Source organism: Drosophila takahashii, chromosome 2L (genome assembly GCF_030179915.1).
Source record: "Drosophila takahashii strain IR98-3 E-12201 chromosome 2L, DtakHiC1v2, whole genome shotgun sequence".
NCBI lineage: Eukaryota > Metazoa > Arthropoda > Insecta > Diptera > Drosophilidae > Drosophila > Drosophila takahashii.
The window spans coordinates 33,263,665-33,290,846 of record NC_091678.1 but is presented as its reverse complement, the minus strand read 5'-3'; the positions used below and the strand labels follow the sequence as shown (position 1 = coordinate 33,290,846).

The 27,182-nt window shown below is 40.4% G+C and overlaps 1 protein-coding gene across 1 annotated transcript in view; it reads right to left on the bottom strand.

The window, feature by feature from the left end:
* Nucleotides 1-1,367: 1,367 nt before the first annotated feature.
* Nucleotides 1,368-27,182, bottom strand: part of LOC138913840 (uncharacterized) — a 73,298-nt gene continuing 47,483 nt past the window's right edge. The window contains exon 2 of the mRNA XM_070218919.1: nucleotides 1,368-2,292. Within this exon, the coding sequence (XP_070075020.1) occupies nucleotides 1,551-2,171 (621 nt within the window). The 5' untranslated portion in view covers nucleotides 2,172-2,292 and the 3' untranslated portion in view covers nucleotides 1,368-1,550. The remainder of the gene's footprint in view (nucleotides 2,293-27,182) is intronic.

The window sequence follows — 27,182 nt, the reverse complement described above, 5'->3', positions numbered from 1 at the left end:
AAGAAGTGCCGAAAATCTGGATTTTTGCAAATATCTTCAGAACGGTTCTTTGGAATTTTTTTTAATTTGTTCAGCGTGATCAGCAACTCAAAACTAATAAAAAGAAGAGAGAACGCTATAGTCGGGTTGGTGTCTGGACTATCTAATACCCGTCACTCAGCTAAAGGGAGTGCAAACGCTGTACTCGGGTTGGTGTCGCGACTAATAATCGTAACTCAGCTAAAGGGAGTGCGAGGGAGATAGATATATATTGACAATTTTGAATGAGTATAACTTTTTAATGGATGGTCCGATTTGAAAAATGTCTTCTACATTTCGATAGATATAAATATACACAACAAAATTGCATTTATTCTTCTCGGAAATCTGTAAAGATGTGGGTGCAGGACCCATTTTAAAATCGTTAGTTAAAATCGTTAGTCGCTGAAATAAACTTGCGCTGCGGGTATAAAAAGCTGGTCTCAATGTTTATCTTTTTTTGCTGTAAACTAGTGTAATCTGTAACGATGTTCGTGTGCGTGTATGTGTGTATGTGTTAAGTTCAGTTCCCAGGAAATATTAACACCAAAAGTCGTGATTGCAGACAAATTTGATGTAACTATGTAAAGCATTAAATATTACACAATCTGATTTCTGTTTTTTTTTGTTCAATCATTAACATTTTCCGCACCTCCATATTTTATCGGCAATCAAAGAATTGGACAAATTAATTTAACTGTCTGCATCTGCTGGCTCCTAAATAAATCAAACAAAAACACCTCTTAACGAGGTAAAAAACTAGTGGCGATCGCACCTTCAACATACAAGTTCTGATATCAACATTTGTGACGAAAAATTATTACTTTCGTCATCACATACACTTTCTAAAATTTTCTGATTCAATTTATAGCATTATAGCATTTAAAAATACCTTTCAAACGAGATGCAGCACAAGTCTGTAGCTTTAGTAGTATAGAATTTACTGCTTTCTGAATGTTAGCTATTTATAGCTGTTTTCCTGCAAAACTAGCGGGATTTTCCAAAAGTGGTAGAACAAAAGTTTTTTATATCGATGTGATGAACGTCATATCAAATTTTCAGTACTTAAAAAACATATTTTGGACAAACTGACAAGCGGACAAACTGACCAACAGAATTAAATTTTCATTTTGACTAGGCCTTTGCAAATTTGTTTTCGGTATAACTTTTGAACGGAGCGTCCGATTTTCTCATATGACCCCTTGTTCATGCAAAGCACGAAGGCCAATACGGCAATTTATTTCCAACTAATAATTCGGACAGACCAGAATAGTACTTGTAGACACTTTCGTTTCCAAATTGAGAGTGATCCAATCACATTTATTCAAACTCTTCTAGAGCCATTATATGAGTTTCAAAGTTAAAATAGTGGTTCTCGCGAGTGCGAGGGAGCGAAAGCTCTTTTTAATACGAGAGGGAAAGTTCGACTTCATGAGATCTTAGGTACTAATTGTTACATTCTTTTACAAAAGTAAATCGCCACCGAATTGACTGAACATCGGCCGCGTTGACAGCATTAACATACAAATGCTTCAACTAATAGGAATAGGTGCAAGGCGGTGAATGGAGCGTTTATATAGACCCGATTTGGTTCTGACTATGGCCACGCGAACCTTCCCATCATGTCCTGGAACGACCTCTACGACTATGCCTATTATCCACAGCTGGGGGGGAACGTTGTCTTCGTGAATTGCCACCACTGTTCCGATCTGAAGATTGTCCACGCCTTTGGTCCATTTCCCTCGCTGCTGTAGGCTCAAAAGATAGTCCCTTGACCAGTCGCTCCAAAGCCGCTGTTTGATTGCTGAGACTAGCTGCCATCTCTGCAAGTACGTGAGGTTGCCGTTTGCCTTTGGCTGCGCGGATGCGGGCGGCAGCGTTGCTAGCGTTGTGCCTACTAGCAGATGAGCTGGCGTGACAACCTCTACCTCGTTGGGACTGCCACTGTCTACGATGAGCGGCCTCGAATTTAGGACGGCTTCCACTTCCACTATGACGGTATGGAGTTCGTCCTCCTTCAGAATAGCTCTGCCCATGGCTCTGAGAAGAAGATGCTTGGCCGATTTTACGGCCGCCTCCCAAAGGCCGCCTATATGTGGCGCTCTGGGAGGGATGAATTCGATGGTAAATCGGTGGGCCGCAGCATACGACATGATGCTCTGGTCGTTGGTGTCGACAGGTTCCAAAAACTCCTTCAGGATTCGAGCAGCTCCCACAAAATTCGTGGCGTTGTCGCAATAAAGTTTGACAACAGGTCCACGACGACCCAAAAACCTGGATAAGCATAAAATAAATGTATTAGACTTCAAATCTTTCACAATTTCCAAATGTACAGCCTTGGAAGCAAAACAGACAAACACTGCTATGTACATCTTGATTGGCTGCTTTCCCCGAATTCCAAGTGAGACTTTAACAGGCCCAAAGAGATCTACTCCGCTTACTTCAAAGGGTCTATTTCCATGCAATCGATCTCTTGGTAAATTACCCATTATCTGTGATAGAAGTTTTGGTTTATAGTGAAAACAATGAACGCACTGCCGTACAATGGTACTGCACTCGCGACGTGCGTTAATGAGCCAAATCACTTGTCTGAGAAGCCCAACCAACGATCGTGGACCCGCGTGACAGTTGGTTCTATGTAAGTGTCTCAAGTATAGGGTCACAAATTTGCAATTTTTAGGCATTAACAAGGGAAATTTAGCATTGTGAGGAAGGGGGGCATGTAGAAGACGACCACCTACTCGCAACAAAGAATATGACGACGTTCCAGACTGTTCAACTGATAGAAAAGGATTTGATTTTTGAATTCCAGCACGGATGTTAGCGGATTTTTCTAGTTTTACAATTTCTTCAACAAATGCCTTCTTTTGAATAGCTTCAACTACTTTAAGAAACGCTGTACCAAGCTCGTCCGCTGAAGGACAAATTGAATTCCAAGACATCTTTTTTCTTCGGTTGATAAATCGATACATATAAGCCACAATGCGAACTACTTTCAGATACGTCGATGACCTTTCTACAATATTTAACATCGGCTTACTGAGAGCAACGTGTGCCTTTTTGGTTTCTAGTGCTGCGTCTATTTCTGATAGCTGAAAATGAGAATTTTTTGGCCAGCACTCGGCTTCCTTCTGTAAAAAGCTAGGACCATTGTACCAAAATGAGGTATTTAGCTCATCAACAGAGCATCCTCGCGAGACTAAATCAGCAGGATTTTCCTTGGTTGGCACATGCCGCCAAACAGCTGATGACACAATGTCTTGTATATCAGCAATTCGATTAGAGACAAATGTAGCCAGCTGAGATGGATGAGTTTGTATCCAGTGAATAACTACTTCAGAATCGGACCACAGGACAACACTATCGACTGGAAAAGTGATGATGGTGCGAACTTCTTCCCAAAGCTTTGCCAACAAATGCGCTGCACATAGCTCTAGTCTGGGCACCGTCTTTGTTTTTAAAGGTGCAACCCTAGATTTTGCTGTTAGCAACTGCACCGACACCCCACTTGGCTCAACCACTCTAACGTAAAGGCAGCACCCATAGGCCCGAGTAGAAGCATCAGCAAACCCATGAATTTGACACGATGCTTGTTTGCGTGTTCCAAAGAATCTTGGAATAACCAATTTGTCCAAGAATGCATTGTCATTTTTTACCAGGTTCCACTTATTTTCAAAGTCTTGGGGCACAGGGTCATCCCAGTTCAGACTCAAAAGCCAAGCCTCTTGCAGAAATATTTTCGATCTAGTTATTATTGGGCATAACAATCCCAAAGGATCAAAAATTGTGGCTATAAAGGACAAGATCGATCTTTTTGTAACCGCCGTATTTAGGCGATAAGTTTTTAAGGGGCTGGCAACATCTCTTCTCCATACAATTAATTGAAAAATTCGATGCGCCTCGTCAACCTCCACTTGACGGTACATTTTAGTTATGTCTGCAACAAGTGCGTATTTGCGACAACGAAACCTGAGGAGAGTGGAATACAAGCATGGCTGTATTGTTGCTCCTACCATAAGAAGGTCATTAAGCGATACTTGAGAAGTAGTCTTGCAAGATGCATCAAATACAACTCTAAGCTTAGTGGATGTGCTTTGTGGACGTTCTACACATTGGTAGGGTATAAAACAATGCGAATCTTTCGGAATTGAACCCTCGATTGCAGTCATATGTCCGAGAGCCAAATACTCTTCCATGAATTGATTAAACATTACCTGCGTGTTCGGATTTTTAGTTAATCGTCTTTCTAACGATAAAAAACGCCTTCTCGCCATCTCAAACGATGATTCGAGACACGTTAGATTTAAACGGTAAGGATACTTGCAATCGACCTGAGGGTAAACGAACAATTGTTTCTCGAACGATTTTCTCACAAAGCATTTCTTCTGGGGTATATAGTTTGTCGCCCGAAACATTTGGAACTTGTTCCAACTCCCAGAATCGTTTAACTAGTTTTTCAAGTGGACCAGACTCCTCAACTATGCTCACCAAAGAACACGCTTCAGTCCCTTGGGGTTGTTTTGATTTACACCGCCCTGACACCACCCAACCAAAAACAGTGTTTTGCAAAGTCAGTGTATTTTCTTGTTTAATTTTGCCATCTTTTAAAAGATCAAAAAACGCGTCTGCTCCGAGCAGCAGATCTACTTTTTGTGGCTTATAAAAGGCTGGATCAGCAAGCTGTATATTTGGAGGAATATTAATAGATTTAATTGAAACGCCTTTTTCTGGGTGATAAGAGGAGATAGATTTTAAAACGACGAAGTCAGCAACCATTTCATACTTTTGAATGCGAGAACTAATTGTTGTTTGCACAACTTGGTGCGCAGATAAGCTTGATTTTCAAATTCCCAACAAGTTAATTTCTTTTCGAATCCGTTTTAGCTGCAAACTTTCCGCCAACTCGTCCGTTATAAAATTGACCTGGGAACCTGAATCCAAAAGTACACTGGCTGGCTGAATCTGACAAGAGCCACCTTTAATATCTACAATTGCTGTCGCCAAAACAACTTGCTGTGCATCGAGGGTGCTTGCATGATTCGACGACAACACGTTTGAGTGTTGCAAAGTGGGACCCCTTTGGCAAATTTAAAACGAGCCATGACAGAAGCAGCTGAGAATGATGGACATGTCGTGATAAAATGGTCATTAGACTTGCAGAACGAACATTTGGCTGTTTCTGGGGTTCTAATTGTTTGTGATACTGCCAGTGAAGTTTTGCCAAATTGCTTGTTTCTAGTATCTTGTTGTCCTTTGCGACCTTTTGAGCGTCCACTTGTAGCCTCTTCAGCCGACAAATGCTGAAAACGCTTATTAAGGGCAGTAACACACTCAGACCATAACGGGATTTTTTGGTAATCTAAATTCTCTTCCCACCTAGAGCGAGTCTTTCCGTCAACCTTTGACATGACAATGTGAATTAATAGTGCGTTTGCAATAACCTTTTCGTCGCCAACGGACAACAAGGACTCATATATTGCCCATACTGTATCAATAAGCGACCGCAATGCGCTTGCAGGTGGACTTTGGATAGGCTTTTACAGTACCTAACGCTTCGCTTTCTAAGCAACATAATAAATGATTCAACTTTTCAACGTTGCTTAGGGATCCAATAAAGTTTTTGAATTCAGAATATTTACCACCAAACTTGGGCAACTGCATTCGAGGAAGGTGTCTAGTATTCGATAGAGTTGTATTAAACACTAGTTCGTTTAGATTGCTTGACGGGGCTGGCTTACTGATAATAACAGTGCTCTGGTTAGCACGCATAAATCTTCAAGTTCAGATCGCGATGCCAAGTCCGGATCGACATCCTCAATTTGCAGTTGTAACGAAAATACGCGATCTATATACGTAACTAAAATACTCAAACGACAATCCAACTGTTCAGAGTTAAACGAAATCTTTTTATTTTCCACGGCTTTAGCCGATTACGATTAGCTATACGATTTATATCCTTCTTAACTGAATCCAATTTTCTCAAAATATTTTCTGAATCAGCTTCTACAATAGAAGTATTGCTGTCAGAAGCTCCACGACGTTTAGGCATTTTTAGAAAGTTACAAACAAAATTTTAATTATTTAGCAAAGCTATAATTGTTGAAATGTTCCACTGTAACTCTGAACCAAATTACTCAAAACAATCGAACTCCGTATTAGTGATCTCCAATTAAATAAGCGCAATGATATTCAAAAAAAATTTTTTTTTTTTTTTAATTATTGTGCAAAGCTGTTCTTACATATTCACAATGTAAAGGGCTCAATGTGGCTCGAATATAAGAGTGACTTCCAAATAGACGAACGCAGTGCAAACAATGAGTGAAAAGCTACCATGCAAATCACTCAACTTTTTTGATGTATATAAGCTGGGCTTAGCTGCGGTCAAGGGGCTTAAATAACTGTATGCACTTATGTATGCAGCCACAGCAAAACATAACTGGGACAAAGAGAAGACGATTACCAACGATACGGTACTTCTTTTCTTGTGACCCTTTTTACTGGTACTTGCGAATTAGCGGTAATATATATGTGGCCTTATGCAATGTGCATCAGCCTTTATGAAATATATTTTATTAGGGTTTTACCTTATTTGTTAGATGCCAACTATTTTTGTAATAAGGCATTCTCACTCTCAAACCAATTTTTGCGATGAGGGATTTTAATCCAAATTTAATTGCCCGGCGTCCAGAAATCGGCTCCAACCAAATTTTCCAAAATGACTCCAACGACCTGGCTCCAACGAAATGGGTCCGACGAAAGTGTCCAAAGATATAAACTCCTCGAAGTGTCCAATTTTATGGCACAAAATGTCCACCCGGGGGCGCCAAAATGTTCATGCAAATCACGAAGGCCAATACGGCAATTTATTTCCAACTAATAATTCGGACAGACAAGAATAGTACTTGTAGACACTTTCGTTTCCAAATTGAGAGTGATCCAATCACATTTATTCAAACTCTTCTAGAGCCATTATATGAGTTTCAAAGTTATAATAGTGGTTCTTGCGAGTGCGAGGGAGCAAAAGCTCTTTTTAATACGAGAGGGAAAGTTCGACTTCATGAGATCTTAGGTACTAACTGTTACATTCTTTTACAAAAGTAAATCGCCACCGAATTGACTGAACACCCCTCATATTAAGCGCATTTTTAGTAGAAATACAACTATTAAGCGCATTTTTAATAGAAATACAACTAACGTAGTCCGGAGGGCCAATTATCCCCACCGGCCCCAACAGATCCAAATTTCTAAATTAAAACTTTTACACTTTGACCGCTCTCTCTGCAATCCTTTAAGTTTTAGCAATACCTTTAATTTGGTGTATTACTCATTACGATCGGACTATCACAGCAGATTTTCAATTTTGCGGCTATATAATAGTAGTCGCCTTCGCACACTCTCCTGGTGCGCTTCGTCACTACATGGACTGCCGTCCATAGTGATAACTATTTATGAGAATAAATTTGATGCAAGTTAAAAAAAAAGAAAACTAAAAATTCGTAAAAAAATTCGTACATTTTTTTGTTTTTTTTTGACAAATGCATTTTATTTATTGGATCTTCTCTAAATTGAGACTAACAATCGAGTATTACTATAAAAGAGTAGATGTCGATTTACGTCATGTTCCCCCAGCCCAAACCATAAGACCTAAAATTCTGGAAAAAATTGGGTCTGAATCGTCTGTTAGAGGAGGTGTGCACTAAGAAAGGATTTTTTTAAATTCGGCTCCTACGGGCTCCTAAGACTCTCGAAAAATGCAAAATTGGTTGATTAAAACATCATATCAAACATCATCATCAACCATAAATCCTAGTAAATCAAAATGTCTGATAATTTATAAAAAGCACTTGAAACTAATAACTTGCCCCGTATAGTAATTAATAATATTCCCATTAAATATGTACAAAATGCTGTTAACTTGGGTGTAACTTTCAACAATACCTTGCAATGGAGTACACATATTACTAAAGCAACAGGAAAAATATATGGAATGTTAAGACAGCTGTCAGTATCCCAACACTTTCTGCCAGTAAACCTTAAGATCCTAATAGCAAAAATGTACCTACTACCCTCATTATTTTATTGTGTTGAAATCTTTGGCCATTGCGATACTCGGGACTTTCAAAAATTAAAAGTAGGGTTCAACTCCATAGCCAGATACGTATTTAATAAAAGAAGAGCAGAACACATATCCACCCTGGCAGAGTCTATTTACGATATGAAGTTAGAGCAATGGATAGATTCTAGAACTCTAATTTTCGTTCATAAGATTATAATGACAAATGAACCAACCTACCTCGCTGACAAACTTGTGCATGCCCAATCAAATCGAACTAATAATTTAATACATCCAAGAACAAGATTACTGTGTTCTCAGAGACAGTTCTACATCAATGCTGTGCGCCTGTGGAACGAACTGCCTCATGTTCTCAAATCAATAAGAAGTGCTAATCAGTTTAAAATTAAATTAAAAGAATTTCTAAAAATAAATAACTCTAACAATTAAAGATAAGTTTAGTTAAGTCCTTTGTAAACAACTATGTAGTATTTTTAAGAAATATTGTCAGCTATAAATTTACTATAATTATCAACACGGAGTGACTAGCGTACTAATTCATAAGTTTCAAAAACTTGTAACGCTAGGATACAATAAACAAATAAATTAAATTAAAATTAAATTCCCACAGTTTTCAACCAAACAAGTTGATATTTTTTTTTAAGCTTTGTTTGTGGAAATCTTTGAAAGCCCAGAAGATGAGCCCTAACCGACTTCCGGTTGGGGCACTTAATTAATTTTTCCGCACCGATTATGCGATCGCATCCGGTTTTGTTTTAAAGTGTGGAGCTATGCCATACGATTAGTAAGGAATTTTTTTTTTTTGTACTCACGGTTGATTTTACATGATCCTTTTTGTTTGCGGGGGTTGCGGGGGGCCTCTTTGGCAGCACGTTGTTTTTGTTTTTCGCAGCGCTCAAGAACGTCAGCAAAAGCAGAGCGAGAGAGTAGTGAGCAGAGAGAGAGTCATTTGAAGCGAAAGAGAGGCGGCCAATGTTTTTTTTCTGGGTTAGAAGCACCTGATAAAATTTGTACTATTTGGATACCAGAACGTATTATTTAATGGATGCAATTCTAAGTCAAAGTGTGTAGCCAACCCATTAAATGCTTAAGGAACTTTTGTTTTGATTTTAAAAAAATTTTGGATTGGGTTTCAAGGGGAGAGCAGGGAAAAACTTTAATGTGCGTACATGCATGCAATGACACACACACACATCGATATATTGGTACCCACCGGGAAAATTCCTCTGTAAAATGACATATTTTCAAGAGGTTTCTCCATACAAGCGGAAGGGACAAAACCTCATTCACCCCTTACATTTCTTCCATCTCTGGTTTCAAAATACACGGGGGTGACACAAAAAGTAAGGGGGAAATGAGGTTTCTATCTGGATCTCTGGCAGAAGAATGCAGGACAAAATCCACTGGTTTTTCGACTTCCCGCATTATAGATTTTCCACACGTACCCAGTTATGGTTTTCCTCCACTTGCAATATCTGTTTTTCTACACCCTCCCAGTTTTGGTTTTTCCAGACCCTCGCAGTTTTGGTTTTGCACTGCCTTGCAGTATCTGATTTTCCACAATAAAAATCATGTTTTTTGTAATATTTGTTTGTGTATTTATTAATAATATTTACAATCGAAGCATTGGAACTACAAATTTTTAATGCCTGAAGCATTCCCGGGTTTTGCTTGGCCGAATGCAGTTCTTAGATATCCATTTCTTGTCTGTCTTCTGAAAATATCAAACATAATTTAGATATGAATGTAAGACCAGGAATAATAATAAGAGTAATTACCATTATAAGGTCTCCGCACAAAATTAAAGGATCTCTCCAGAAATTATGGCCGATTTCCTTTTGATCAGTTGTTTTATGTCGTGTATCTATATCAAAAACTATGAGAAGAAAAACGAAAATATGACAAACGCAGGCGCAACACTTCTGGTCCCAAGAAGTCTCAGTCGGCCTGGCTGAAATAAATGTAATATTTTGATTAAGTTAAAAAACTAAGTTAGTACTAAATTACTATTTATACAACCATTTAATGAACACCTCACACCATTTACCACTGGTAAAGATTAAAAACATTTCAAGTGTCACTGAAATGCAGAATTTGTGTTGAAGATAGCATCCGGAGGCGTATATTTATTAATGGCGAAAATATCTGTGATACTAACCTTTGTAACGCTGAAATAAAGATTATAAAAAGACAAAATTTATTTTATCACTCACCTTTTTATTTTTTTTTTAGATTAAAATTAACTATTTTCACTTTTTCCAACAAATTTAAAAATGATGTGACCATACAAAATGCAGATAATTTTGGTGTAAATTTCGTTGTAAAGTATGGTCACACTTTGGCGCCGAATAAATATTTCGTTTAAACAATATTTTTCAGGGACCGTAATAATTGAAGGTTACGTATATTAATGACTATTAGGGTCTGTAGCCCGCAGCTTCGCCTCCGGAAATTAAAATTGAAAATTAAGCATTGCTTTATCTTTGGTACTTATTTTAAATTTAAAAAATTCCTAATTTTTATTCTATAAACCGAGAAAAGATTTTATCAGAACTTTTTCCCTTGATATCCGTAAAAACAAAAATATTTTGTCCTTTGAAAACTACTTAAAAAAACATGTGTTATTTTTAAATCTTTTTAAAATTATTATGGATTGTTTGCATAATATTAATAATAAGGAAGGCAGGTGGGCGGGGAAGCCGTGAATCAAATTGTTTAAACATTTAAACAATATAAGCACGTGTAATAAAGAGCAAGAGAATCAATTGGTTTGAATATTTAATGTTCTTTTAATATTATCAATGCGATTCGAATTTTAGTTCACAAAAATCGGTTACAAAATGTCTTATGTAAGTATGTTGTGGAAATGTAAATGAAATATTCTTTTAGCAAAAGGATATCAGTATTATCTTGAATTGGAATTTGAGCGAATCTCAATTCCTTAGTCAGCTGCAATGCACACACAAACGTACACACGCATATACATATGTATATAATGGCTGTGTGTGTAAAATACGCATTTGTTTGATATATTTATTTTGTGCGTGTGTGTGTACATAGCAGAACAAATCATTGTTTGATTTTGTTTTTTACAAATCCAAAGTTTGTCGATAACTCAACATTTGAAAACTAATAAATAGTTTGCTTATCGGGCTTTTGCATTTAAAAAAACAAAAGCAATTTTAAGGAAAATTTCGACTGTAAAATTCAGCTTAATGGGATTTCTGTAAGGTCTTCCGATATATTAAAATTTAACGTTTACTTAAGATTTGCGATATAATCGATTTTTTTTGGCTGTGGTATTTTCATTTTCCCCTTGCGCGGTCACACTTAAATTGCGACAGCAGGACATACATATGCACATACATACATGCGCCAGCAGAACATACATACAAACATATGGGGACGCGTGACGTCACATTATGTTAGCCAAGTTTGAAAATATTGGGGACTTGGTTAAGGATGCTGAATCTCCAAGAAATTTAAATGCAGTTATTTGCGGGTATGCCATAAGATTATGAACATCACATTTTTAAACCATTTTAACAACATTTATAACAGAGAAATGGCAAAAGAAAGAATTAAAAAAAAACAAATCGTTTTTGTTTAAATCTCTACGTCACACTCTGCGCTTAATTATTTCCGAATTAATTTGATTTTTTTAGATTTTTAGGTCAATCCGTTCTGGGTGGAATTTGCTACTGACCGTATTTTAGGGGTCGAATTTTATATTAATTTAGATTATGTATATTACGTATAACAATTATAGTGTTCTTTGTAATTTAATGTAATTCCTTGATAAATGTGATCAAATATTTTAATCGTCTTACCGTGGCTTTTCTCTATAATTTTGTTGAATCCCACATTCATTCTTATTATTATTTGAAAAATGTTGAGTAAAATAAATTAATATTATCATTATAGACATTATGATAATAGTTATGTAGATTAATTTTCTTGATTAACAATCATAAAATTTTTTAATTTTATAAGTTGGTGATTTTTTTGTTAAAAAATATTATAATCGTGGTGCCACAGAAATCACACAGCGCATAAGTGGCCTGATATTGATGCTTCTCAGAAACCCACCCCCATTTAACGCTCAGAAATTATCTATCCCCACACCGCCGCCTGCAAAAAGGAACAGGATTTCAAGAACACAAAAACCAACTTATCACATTCCCGCTGGGTATTGTTGGGGTTATTGCTATTTCACTCGTTTTGGTTCACTGAGCTTTATTCATCTCGGCTTATCTGTTGCACACTCAAAAAAAATTTGTCTTTGCATCCACCATCTTTCACTTAAATATTGGATTCAGAGAAAAAATTATAAAAATAATAAATGAAAGAATTAACTAAAAAAAACGCAAAATAATAAAAATAATAATAAGAAAGAAAATAAGCAAAAAATAAAAAATAGTAAATTAACAAAAATACAATATAATAATTTTAAAAATTAACAAAAATTGTTACGTACGCCCTCTTCTTCATTTTGTGTGATGGAGAAAGATGCACGTAGAAAACAACAGCGAATCTCAAGGCAAAGGGAGAGGGGCAATCGACCCGTTGACTCACCAAAACAAGCAAAGGAATGTGCAATTTGACGATCTTTTCGGTCAGAACAACGACCGCGATCGACCTACTGGTAACAATACACCGGCAGCTGGCAAAGTGCATCGGTCGGGCGTTGACGCTACAGATAGGGGAAATCATAGGTGGGAACACCTAAATAACCCAAATATCACGGGAGGCTAGAAAAAGCTCTACACTGGTATAAAACACCGTAGCCAGGTAGAAAAGACAGACAGAGTTCACTCTGATCTCACAGCATTATAGTGTAAGCACTATATTCCAAAAGCCGCCGATGACTACAGCCAAGACCAGGAATCCTGAAGATAGTCTTGTTTGCCATTAAGGAACCACAACATATCCTGAAGGAAGTCCTGTTACAGGGGCTAAATAAATCAACGTCCTCGAAGGAAGACCTGCTCGCCGTCGATGAACAGCAACCCTCCATGAAAGAAGTCTATAGGAGCTAGTGAACATATCCTGGGAAGAAATCCTACGGTATCCTCGTCCTGGAAAAGCGTTATTATCATTATCAAGGACTTTACCATGGGTGGAACCAGTTCCAAAGTGGACCACAGTACGGCCAATGTGATCAACACCGTCAAAATAATAGATCACAAGGACGACATTCAGGACGTGAACCATAATCTGAAGATCGTCATGGCTATGTTTGTTTTCTTAATCATCCTTAAAGTGGTCAAGATGTACAAGCGATCTGTACAAGGACGTCGGGACCAAAAACACGCGCTGGAACAGGCGATATGTCGCCAGGTCTAAAGAAAGATAAAGCACCAGAACAAGACCCAAAAACTATAACAAAGTGACAAGAATAAAGGCAATTAAATGCCTTAAATACAGACAAACGTGAATCAAAACAAAAGATAAACAAATTGTGACTCAAGCATTTATGAATGCAAGTGTAACAACAACGATACAAAGTGAAGTGAGCAAGACATCGGAGACGCCGCTGCCCGCAACTCATCAAGCCAGACGTGTGCCGCCGTGGGATACACCTACAAACGTGCATAAGCATACATGCATACATATATATATATATATATAATAAGTGATTGTGTTTAAGAACGAGACTTTTTTTTTGTTGTGTGTTTTAACGATAGTGTTTGCACGTATATATATATATATGTTTCTAATTTCTTCAAAAAGCCCAGGATCCAGCGCGTCGAGATCTCATCGCCCAGGACCAGTAAAGGGGGTAAGTTTGTCGGAACACGATTCCTTTATCAACCATATATATATATATTCGTGCCTTTGTTTGACTATCTGAAAGTAAAAATTCCACTTTAGGCCTCCTCAAGGCATTATAATCGTTTACATCAATCAGTATACCCTTTTGGGTTGTAATTTATATAATATAATAAAAAATAGACTTTTCAGCGGCGAGTATCAGCCTTGTGTTTGTATGAACAAAAACAAGAGCCTCAGAGCGACGTTTGTAGTCGTGAATAGTCAGCAATTTGCTGACGTGTTCACCTTATACGGGTGGTAAATTCGATACTCTCCGCTAACAAACTTTGTTGGTCAATTAGAAGTAAATTCATATGTATTCCTAATAATAATATTACTCATAAATGGCACTAGCAAATATTTTATTCAATAAATTTATAATGTGAAAAACGAACTTAAAACAAGAGAGAACGCTATAGTCGGGTTGTTGTCCCGACTATCTAATACCCGTCACTCAGCTAAAGGGAGTGCGAACGCTGTGTCGGGTTGGTGTCCCGACTAATAATCGTAACTCAGCTAAAGGGAGTGCGAGGGAGATAGATATATAATTTTTGATTGCGTATAACTTTTTAATGAATGGTCCGATTTGAAAAATGTCTTCTACATTTCGATAGGTATAAATATACACAACAAAATTGCATTTATACTTCTCGGAAATCTTTAAAGATGTGGGCGCAGGACCCATTTTAAAATCGTTAGTGGGCGATTGTGGGCGTTAGAGGGGGCGTGGCGCTCGGCTAAAATAAACTTGCGCTGCGTAGGAAGCCAAAGAATATGTGTGGGAAATCTCAACCTTCTAGCTTTTGTAGTTTCTGAGATCTCAGCGTTCATACAGACGGACAGACAGACAGACAGACAGACAGACAGACAGACAGACAGACAGACAGACAGACAGACGGACAGACGGACAGACGGACATGGCTAGTGACCCTGATCAAGAATATATATACTTTATGGGGTCGGAAACGCTTCCTTCTAGCTGTTACATACTTTTGCACGAATCTAGTATACCCTTTTACTCTACGAGTAACGGGTATAATCATGCTGTGCTAGGTTTTCAAGCGGGGGTTGCTGACGCGATAAGTGGAGTAGGTGAAGAATAATGACATAACTTTTGACGAACAACCTTGACAATAGGGGATCGTATTGCGCGGCCCGCGACGATCCATTTGGCACACGAACGTGTGAAGGGGAGGGAATGTGCCCGAAACATTGCCCGATCGTGTTACGATCAAGCGAAAGCTAAGCTTGTGGGGCAATGTAGACTGATGACCGACGGACTTTACGACTCTTACTATTTTTCAGGCATCTCAATATTTATTCTCGTTATGTTGGAGAGGAAAAAGTCTTACCAAGAACCCACCCCATCCGGCGAGCTTATGCCGGCAAAATTGGTGCCTGAACATCGGATGACTTTCCCTCGGCCCAAGTCCTTCTCAGGACTGGGGCACTAATATGTCCACGTAACAGAATTGGCGCCCAACGGAGATTATTTCATATTCCTTAAGGACAAGGATTTTAAGTAGACTAGCACGTGCTTATTAATTTGTTTTTATTTCTAAACGATTGAATTCAAAAGTCCCCAACTTCTGCGACAGTCAGAATTGAGCGGCCACTCAATCAGAACTTTGTCTCAGAATAGAGGTATGACTTTAGGAAATTTCATTATATTGTTAGAATCATAGATATCCTTTGTTTCTTTCATAAGAAAAATTACTAAAATTTCCATCGAGAGATATGAGGTTTAATTTTATAATACTATATAACTATGTGCCGACTGACCATTTACTTTTTGAAATTAACGTAAATACAATTTAGATGTGCTTTCTGCCGACGCTACACGACGTACTAGGCGAAGCCTGGTCGTTTGATAGGCTCGAGTCCAGAAGGAGCAGCAGCGCAGACGTTACGGTAACGCATTTAGCCATTGCGGTGCGGATCTATTGTGCGATTGTCGATCCAGGACAGAATAGGTGGGTGGGGGAACTGACAGGGAACGTAAAGCCGACGCTACACTACGTACTAGGCCAAGAGTCTGGTCGTTTGATACGCTCGAGTCTTTACGGCTTCCTTTGACATATATGGGCGGGGGACGTATTTTAGTTTATCTGGCCGACGCTACACGACGTACTGGGCAAGTTGGTCTGGTCGTTTGAAAGGCTCGAGTCCAGAGAAATAGGAAAACTGCTGTGGATCCCGAGAATGATCGGTCAGATAGCAGCAGGTTGTGGAGCCCGAGAATGATCGATCAAATAACCTGATTTCCGACGACTGGCGGGAGAGGATTTCGGACAGACTTTTCTTCTAGGCGTAGCTAGTTCCCATTGAGAACGTTAAAGCTGACTAGAAGGGAAGAAGAGCTGTTAGTTCAGGGGAACCCAGTTGTGTAGAAGCTGCTAATACCTCTAGTTAGGGATATTTGTTTTATGTGGGGCTTAAATATCGCACAGATTCTTCACCAAAGAGATGCTTAGTAATTGCAAAACAGCACCCCCATTATTTGTTATTTAATTCGCAAACCTTAGTCAGCTGTACTAGGCTGATAGCGCGTGTGAACATTTAAAATTAGACAAGTGTAAAGTGTGTGGCATTTCTAAAAGACACAAGTGAACACGCGAGTGGAAAAGAAAGAAAAGAAATATACGTAAGACAGAGGAAAAAAAATCTTTGGCCTAAATGAAGGGGGCAAAGAAAAAAGTGCTTTTCCAATCCATCACGGAAAGAATTAGCCGTTCAACAACAAGAGGAGCAAATCTAGCACCCAGGAGTGCAAGTGCCGACGCCACGCCGCGAAGAAACAGTTCTCTCGACAGAGACAACATAAGTATGGCCCGCGAGCGGGAAGAGCAAGAAGAAAGTAGATCCATTGAAGACAACATGGATCAACTAAACGATACCGAAGGAGCGGTAGGGGAAGAAAATTTGCCCCTGGGTCAGCCAAAGGGACGCTCGAGTATGGATCCGCAATATGAGCTCAACCCGATGAGCAGTTTAGAAGCTGCCGAGAGAAGAGAGCAGATAATGCGGTCCGTGATTAAACAGAACAATGAAACACAAGCCGCCATGCAAGCGCAGATAGAAGCATTAAAGGCGCAAGTAGTGGAACTGCGTTCCTTTCAATCCATGAGGGTGGAGCAGCCGGTATTACCACCACCGAATCAGTTTCCGGCACACCCATCTGACAGCTTTTTGTGTTTCCAAGAGACGCCGCCTCTCGAACCGATATCGGCCACTCTCAACAGCCAGAAACATCGGCTTCGAGATCACCGGCGCCCCGATAACTCCCAACACCACCAATCCCGAAATTACGGCCCGGACACAAGTTACCCACGACACCCCGAATACGACCAGAGCCCCGGATACCAGGCATCAAAAGGCGTTCGGCTGGACAAATGGAATTTGAAGTTTGACGGAAACAGCCGCGGTATGACCGTTGAAAGTTTCTTGTTCCGCGTTGAACGGCTACAAGTGCTTTATCGGATAGAGCCGAGCCAAGTTTTCCGCGAATTCCATAGCCTACTGGTAGGAGCTGCCAGCAAATGGTATTGGCAATTGATGGAGGATCGAGCGGACGATTTAGACTTTGACTACTACTCGCTAACAACGGAAATGAAACGCGCTTTTTCTTCATCCGGGAGTGACCTCATGAAGATCAAAGAGTTGATGGAACGGCGACAGGGACAAAACGAATCTTTTAGCGATTACGTATCCGATACGCATAATTTGCATTTCCGATTGCAGAACAAGCTAGAAGAAGACAAGTTCGTTGAGCTCATCAAGGATAATCTAAATGCCCAGATGGGAAGCTTGTTGCTGACATCCCCAATTAGGTCTCTAGCGGATCTGAAGAAGGCAGGACTTAGAGTGGACCGCTGGTTACGGTTAGTGAACTCGAGGATTCCCAAACGCCGCAGGATTTTCCAGACGCGGTGACGGTGGAAGAATTTAACCGGAAGCGAAGAGACACCCGATCGGGGCTGGAAAACGGACAGGGATGCCGAGGACCACTGCACGAACTAGTCTGCTATAAATGCGGCTGAGCAGCGGACTTTTATAGAAAGCATCCAAAAGAGGATCCCTGCCCTACTAGATTCCATGACGCCACTTGCAGAGTGTGTGAGGAGGTAGAAGACGCCCCAGATGCTAAACCCGCGGCTTTTCAGCGGAGTCCGTCAGGCCAGACCGGGGCAGCCGGGCGGACCAAGGCAGACACATTCCCGTAGAGACCACCATTCCCAGACAAATCTTTCCCCACAAGAGCCTAGAACAACGAGATAGGGAGTATGATCTGGCGAGACAGCGTATCTTCCACGGCTCAGAAGATACGGACAACACCACCCGGGACATACGAAAGATGCACAAGCTATATGACACCAGAGCAGAATATCGCAAGCTTAAGCAAAAAGAAGTAGACACGGTAGTAAGCATACAAAACGATAACCGTTTCTTTGCCAAGACTAAAGTCGACGGAGAAGAAATACTAGCGTTACTGGATACAGGCGCTAGTGCAAATTGCATTGGCAGAGGAGCGGAAGCCTTCTTAAGGAACCGGACGCGGCCCATAAGAAAGCTTAGCGAAGAATGTGTGCGCACAGCTAGTGGCGGCAATAACCTTACCCGTGGAATGGGAAGGCGATACTAAGGATCTGGAATTTTTGATAGTACCAGGTCTGACACAACGTTTTTATTTCGGAATTAACTTCTGGGATACGTTTGGCCTAACATTCCTTGGTAAGGGCGGAAACGAGTTTGCAGCCATCGAAGCACCACCAGAGTACGACTTAATGACCGGAGACTTGGATATGAACGACCCTCCTAAACCCGAAACCGCGTACATGCCTCATCAGCTATCTACAGAACAACACAGTAAGCTGAGGCGAGTAATCGAGACATACCCATCATGTCTGGATAAAGGTTTAGGAAAGACCAGCTTGGAGCAGCATATAATAGAAGTAACCGACGAGGACCTGCCGATCAAGCAGCGGCATTATCCGATTTCCCCAGCCAAGCAAAAGCTGGTGTATGCCGAGCTAGATCGCATGATTGGTCTAGGCGTGATCGAAGAGAGCAACAGCAGCTGCAGTTCACCGATGACTCTAGTACAGAAAGGCCAGAAAAATCGCCTTTGCCTCGACGCACGCAAAGTCAATTCCCGGACCATCAAAGATGCATACCCGTTGCCACACATCGAGGGTCTGTTAAGTCGTTTACAGGAAACATACTATATTTCTGCAATCGATTTAAAAGACGCTTTTTGGCAAATACCCTTGGAACCAAAAAGTAGAGAGAAAACCGCGTTTACGGTACCCGGCAGACCACTATATCAATTTACAGTCATGCCGTTCGGCCTGTGCAATGCAGCGCAAAGAATGTGCCGACTAATGGATAAAGTAATACCGGCGTCGCTTCGCGAGAATGTATTCAGCAGCGTGCAAAACTGACAATAAATGTCGACAAAAGTAAGTTTTGCAATAGCCAAGCTAGATATCTAGGCTATGTAGTAGGAGGGGGATGCATACGAACGGACGATTCGAAAATCCAGTCGATCCAGGAATTTCCTCAACCAAGCTCTCCCAAACAGATGCGGAGGTTTTTGGGAATGACTGGCTGGTACAGGAGGTTTATTCAAAACTATGCCCAAACAGCGGCACCTCTTCATGATTGTTTGAAGAAAGACCGCGTGAAGAAATTTGAATTGTCCGAAGAGGCAATTAAGGCATTTGAAGAACTAAAAGCGAACATGGCATCAGCACCTGTACTTGTCACCCCTGACTTTAAAGAACCCTTCACCATTCAGTGCGATGCATCAACAACTGGAGTAGGAGGAGTTTTGTTTCAGACGGATGACTCAGGCGGCGAACACCCGATCGCCTACATGATCAAGGCACAGCGGAATTATAGCATAACAGAGCTCGAATGCTATGCCGCCCTTCCTAGCATCACCAAATTCCGCGCTTACGTAGAAGGCATGCCGTTCAAAGTGATCACCGACCATGCTAGTCTAAAATGGCTAATGAGTCAAAAAGATTTATCAGGCAGATTAGCACAATGGAGTCTGAAGCTGCAAGCGTTCGACTTTACCATCGAACATCGTAAAGGAGCACTTAACGTCGTGCCAGATGCCCTCTCGCGAGTGCATATTGACGACCTACAGAAAGAGAAGGCGGAAGAACAAGACGTACAGATAAACTTAGACTCACCAGCGTTCCAATCCCCGGAATATGTAAAATTGGTGCACGCAGTAACCCAGAATGAAGGAAAAATCCCGGATATGCAAACAGCGGACGGCTTCGTATACAAGCGGATAAGGTTCAGTTTGGGGGATGCCGTCGATGAAACTCGAGCATGGAAGCTCTGGGTACCCGCTGAGCTGCGATCTGACGTAGTCTGGAGAGCTCATCATGCCATGACCGCAGGACATGGGGGTTTGCACAAATCCCTAGCCAAACTGAGACAGTTTTACTACTGGCCAGGGATGGCAGTAGATGTGCAAAAGGTAGTGAAAGAGTGCGAGGTCTGTAAAATCAGCAAAACCACCAACAAAATTATCCGACCACCCATGGGAGAACAAAGGGTCACGGAACGGCCCGGTCAAAGGTTGTTTATCGACTTTATGGGGCCATATCCGAGAACCAAAACTGGGAACTCAGTTATTTTTGTATGCCTCGATCACTTCTCCAAATTTGTCTGGCTGCAGCCTATGCGACATGCAGTGGCATCAGAGGTAGTCAAATTCCTCGAGACCCAAATTTTCCATCAGTACGGAGTACCCGAGTACATACACTCTGACAATGGAAAACAGTTTGTGTCTCAAATGTTTGCCGAGCTAATGACCCGCTACGGTATTCGACATGTGAGAACAGGACTTTACTCCCCGCAAGCGAATGCAGCAGAGAGGGTAAACCGATCGGTGCTCCAAATTTTGCGAGCAACAATTGCATCGGATCAGCGAAATTGGGATACCCAGCTAAGCCGAATAGAATGTACCCTTAGGAGTGGCCGACACGAGTCGATAGGCATGGAACCCTACTATGCCATGTTTGGGACACAAATGGTGACACACGGTACTGCATACCCTATCTTAAGGAAGCTGGGTGGAATCCAGACTGGAGACCCAGAGATAAGCCTACCGGATAAAATGGATTTGATCCGACAAAAACTGAGCCAGGGGCTAAACAGGACCCATGAACGAGCAGAAAAGGCCTATAACACCCGTAGCAAACCGGTGGAATTTTCCGTTGGACAAGTTGTCTATCGAAAAAACTACCGGCAGAGTAACAAAGCTGAGGGATACAATGCCAAACTTGGCCCGAATCGAATTCGCTGTGTTGTACTCCAGCGTAAGGGCATGGCGTTATACGAGCTGGGAAATGTCGGTGGGAAGAGTGTTGGCGTATTCCATGCCAAAGACCTCTATATCGCTTGACCCCCTGGGTGAAATCCGAGGATCGTCCAAAGTGCAAGAGAGGGAAAAGCTCGGAACGTCGGAATTAGACCAGGGAACATGGTCTCCCTCAAAATCAAGGAGTCGCAAGACAGCTTGCGTGCAGACTTCCACTGCGTACAGCGGTTATGGGTAGAAATCCTAGAACTGAGGATGGTGGAGCCGACCCGAAGGAATAAGCAGAAAATTGGGCGCTGTAAAAGTTTGATCCGTCAGCGGCTCAACTATGAGGAGCGCCTCAAAGGATTACTACAGGGACTACAACAGGACCTTGAGCAAGGCCGGTCAACATTGCTTAAGCGACAGACCCAAGAGATGGAGCTGCTGGCTTGGTTGCACAAGGCAATCCTGAAGTTGGCGAGGACCAGTCCGGAGCGGGCTTTGCAGGCCAGAAGGGACCTGCTGGTAATTTTGTAAATTATAACAAACCAAAAAAAAAAAACAAAAAAAAATTGAGAAATAATAAATAAATAATAAAAATATAAATAAAAGCATTTGTCATCTCTGGGGGGGGGGGAAAATATAGTAGGCAAAACCTCGAGCGACACTGCGATGGTAATCCAATCGCAGAGGTGGGAAATTTTGCCTGGCCACAGCACCTTATGCTCCTACACGGAAATACGATATATTTTTGTGTTTTCCTTGTCTTTGCTGACTTCAGCACATATTTTCTTTTTGCAGGTATTCATTTTTATTGTAATTTTTGTCTTTTTTTTTTTGGTATGTATGTATATGTATGTATGTTTCTGTCCAGTGACGGAAAGTTTTTTCAGATAACAATACTCCCCATCAAAAAACCAACCAAATAAATACAAATTAATAGTTTGATAATAGCCCGGTTAGAGCAGTCGGATGAACATGAGACTCTTGGTGCAGGAGTGGGTCGAAGCCACACTTTTAAGGACGCCTAAATAATAGAAATAGACAGGAGAAACCAAGCACTTATTCGATGGTCGTACGAAGATTCCTTTTTGCGATGTCATTCCATGCGTTTCCGCATCGATATCTTCGAGCCTGTTACGTACGCCCTCTTCTTCATTTTGTGTGATGGAGAAAGATGCACGTAGAAAACAACAGCGAATCTCAAGGCAAAGGGAGAGGGGCAATCGACCCGTTGACTCACCAAAACAAGCAAAGGAATGTGCAATTTGACGATCTTTTCGGTCAGAACAACGACCGCGATCGACCTACTGGTAACAATACACCGGCAGCTGGCAAAGTGCATCGGTCGGGCGTTGACGCTACAGATAGGGGAAATCATAGGTGGGAACACCTAAATAACCCAAATATCACGGGAGGCTAGAAAAAGCTCTACACTGGTATAAAACACCGTAGCCAGGTAGAAAAGACAGACAGAGTTCACTCTGATCTCACAGCATTATAGTGTAAGCACTATATTCCAAAAGCCGCCGATGACTACAGCCAAGACCAGGAATCCTGAAGATAGTCTTGTTTGCCATTAAGGAACCACAACATATCCTGAAGGAAGTCCTGTTACAGGGGCTAAATAAATCAACGTCCTCGCAGGAAGACCTGCTCGCCGTCGATGAACAGCAACCCTCCATGAAAGAAGTCTATAGGAGCTAGTGAACATATCCTGGGAAGAAATCCTACGGTATCCTCGTCCTGGAAAAGCGTTATTATCATTATCAAGGACTTTACCATGGGTGGAACCAGTTCCAAAGTGGACCACAGTACGGCCAATGTGATCAACACCGTCAAAATAATAGATCACAAGGACGACATTCAGGACGTGAACCATAATCTGAAGATCGTCATGGCTATGTTTGTTTTCTTAATCATCCTTAAAGTGGTCAAGATGTACAAGCGATCTGTACAAGGACGTCGGGACCAAAAACACGCGCTGGAACAGGCGATATGTCGCCAGGTCTAAAGAAAGATAAAGCACCAGAACAAGACCCAAAAACTATAACAAAGTGACAAGAATAAAGGCAATTAAATGCCTTAAATACAGATAAACGTGAATCAAAACAAAAGATAAACAAATTGTGACTCAAGCATTTATGAATGCAAGTGTAACAACAACGATACAAAGTGAAGTGAGCAAGACATCGGAGACGCCGCTGCCTGCAACTCATCAAGCCAGACGTGTGCCGCCGTGGGATACACCTACAAACGTGCATAAGCATACATACATACATATATATATATATATAATAAGTGATTGTGTTTAAGAACGAGACTTTTTTTTTGTTGTGTGTTTTAACGATAGTGTTTGCACGTATATATATATATATATTTCTAATTTCTTCAAAAAGCCCAGGATCCAGCGCGTCGAGATCTCATCGCCCAGGACCAGTAAAGGGGGTAAGTTTGTCGGAACACGATTCCTTTATCAACCATATATATATATATTCGTGCCTTTGTTTGACTATCTGAAAGTAAAAATTCCACTTTAGGCCTCCTCAAGGCATTATAATAGTTTACATCAATCAGTATACCCTTTTGGGTTGTAATTTATATAATATAATAAAAAATTGACTTTTCAGCGGCGAGTATCAGCCTTGTGTTTGTATGAACAAAAACAAGAGCCTCAGAGCGACGTTTGTAGTCGTGAATAGTCAGCAATTTGCTGACGTGTGCACCTTATACAAGTGGTAAATTCGATACTCTCCGCTAACAAACTTTGTTGGTCAATTAGAATTAAATTCATATGTATTCCTAATAATAATATTACTCATAAATGGCACTAGCCAATATTTTATTCAATAAATTTATAATGTGAAAAACGAACTTAAAATCATGCTGTGCTAGGTTTTCAAGCGGGGGTTGCTGACGCGATAAGTGGAGTAGGTGAAGAATAATGACATAACTTTTGACGAACAACCTTGACAATAGGGGATCGTATTGCGCGGCCCGCGACGATCCATTTGGCACACGAACGTGTGAAGGGGAGGGAATGTGGCCGAAACATTGCCCGATCGTGTTACGATCAAGCGAAAGCTAAGCTTGTGGGGCAATGTAGACTGATGACCGACGGACTTTACGACTCTTACTATTTTTCAGACATCTCAATATTTTTTCTCGTTATGTTGGCTCCAAACTCGACGGACACGTAGGTGGAGGCATATACTCCGAGCAATTAGAGATCAGGCAGTCATTCAGACTCCCTGACCACTGCAGTGTCTTCCAAGCGGAAGTGTATGCTATAATGGAAGCACTCGTCTGTTTAAGGGGCTTAAACACCCAGAACAGGCACATAAACATATATAGTGATAGCCAAGCGGCTATTAAATCAATATACTCGACGAATACAAACTCCCGAACAATAGCAGACTGTCGCAAATCTCTTCACGAGATGGCTAGTCAGTTTACTGTCAGCCTTATATGGGTTCCGGGTCACCGGGATATCGTAGGCAACTGTATAGCAGACGAGCTAGCCAGGCAAGGCACCACCATACCTCTCCTTCCAGGAAAGGAGAATGTTGGCATGCCTTTGGCTACCTGTAAGCTAATTATTAAAAACCATTTCTGCAAATTAGCCAACACCAATTGGCAAAACACACCGCAGTGCCGAATCTCTCACCAGACATGGCCTGCAATAAACAATAAGAAAACATCAGAACTACTGAATTTCAGCCGCACAGAGTGTGGCATGCTAATTCGAGTACTGACAGGCCATTGGCTCGTTGGCGCACACGCCGGCAGGCTAAAAGCCCCTAAAAATGACTTCTGTAGAAGCTGCAGGGATGAGGAAGAAGAGGAAACGGTGGAACACCTACTCTGTTCATGCCCAGCCCTATGCAGGCTTAGACTGAAACACTTAGGATATCCTTTCATAAATGACCTGACCGAAATTTCGCAGATTAATCTGAAGAGTCTAAGCTCTTTTATTAAATCCTCCGGATGGGGGACTTGCTGATCGACCAACCTACAGGCTGACCCTTAACGGATAGGGGACCCAAAAATAGAGATCATACGGTACCACAATGGACCCACAGAGGTCTAAGCGTGCCAGGCTATAGTCTAGCAGCCGTCCTAACCTAACCTAACCTAACCTACAGCTGTGAAAAAAATAATAGCACCACTAACCCAAAAAAATTTTAACTAGTCAACCTACTCACATTTTTTAACTTTTTTAACTTTTCAAAACGGGTTTTAAATAGTAAGACTAAACATAATTTGAATATGAAAAAAAATGTTAGCTTTATAAAAGGTTTCTGGACTTATTTAAGAAAATCTATGCAAAACTGGAAAAACGTACGAAAAAAATAATAGCACCACTTCTCTAAAAATAGAATAAAAGGTAGAAAAATGACAAATGGGTAACTTAATCTTTAGTTGGCGGTAGCTAACAAGTAAATCTAAGTTTAAAGTGTAAATATCTTTATCGATTTTTGGATATAATGACTTACTATCGATTAAACAAGTCAGGACCCTACCTATAGAGGAATTGGGGCCAAAAGTCATGATATATTTTCAAATTTATTCAGAAATGATTTAAGACGTTTTAGATTAACTGTATAAACTGTCTTTAAAAAAAAAACTCGAAGATTTTTGGTTGTGTTATGGTCAAGCGAGTACACAAGTCAATGTATACTGCTTACTGAGTACTTTCGAACTCTTTCTGACCGTGATCCTGGCCGGATTTTATTGGTCAAAGATTCATTTAAGAAGTATTTTGTATTTAGTTAAAGCTACGAATTACTACCGTATCACTATTTACATCATAGGATGATTCATGAACGATGTATTCATCCGTATTGATCTTACTTCAAGAAGGAAAAACAAGCCTATGTTAATACTAGGTCCATGCTCAGTAAATGGATGTTTTGGTACCATGTTATTGGTCAATTTAGGTGTTTAGAAGACACATGACTTATAAAAAGGATTTCTTCTTACCCAATTTAACTTTGCCTTCAAACATTCTCATAAGTTTGCGGGCATTCATTTGTAAGTTTTTTTGAGTAGCCCTATGCCCTTGTAAATATGTTTCGCATTTCGGATAGGATTATTTTTTTTAAGTTCATTTTTTATAAATTTGTTTTTTGAAACATTATCCAACTATTAAAATATTCGCTATTATTTTAAGCACGTGTTTTAGTTTAGTTTTGGCTCTGATAAGATTCTTTGTGCTTTGTAATATAACATTTTGGAAGGAAAAATGGGCCAGGACTCGGTTTTTTTGTGTTATCCTTCAAAGTTTATGTCATTCTTAATGAAGATGATCCAAAACCTAACCAATCCAACCGGTTTTCATTACCGTTTTCCATCCAATATGTTTCTTTTTTGAATATTTTTCTTTTCTGACTTGGAAAATTTTCCACATGTCCTTGTATTGCCAAATGGTAATCAATTTGATGTCTGAATATCAGGAGAAGTTAGTTTTAGTCAAATCTCATAAAATATATCCTTTATACACAAGAATATTAGCGCATCGTAACGTTTTATTTAAAGAAAACGGAAGTGGTGCTATTATTTTTTTCGGCCTTTTTTTGACTTTTTTTCTTAAAATCTGAAAAAATTATATGTAGACAATATTTTCGATATCCGTATCAATTTTTTCAAATAGGTGGAATACTAATCAAGATAATAAAAAACACTTCTTATATAAAAATCACCGTTTTCCACGTATTTCTTTAATATTAAGAACCTGTGACGAAGTGGTGCTATTATTTTTTTCGCAACTGTATGTTGGAGAGGAAAAAGTCTTACCAAGAACCCACCCCATCCGGCGAGCTTATGCCGGCAAAATTGGTGCCTGAACATCGGATGACTTTCCCTCGGCCCAAGTCCTTCTCAGGACTGGGGCACTAATATGTCCACGTAACAAAATACAACATAAGAAATTTGAAAATAAAGAAAACTAAA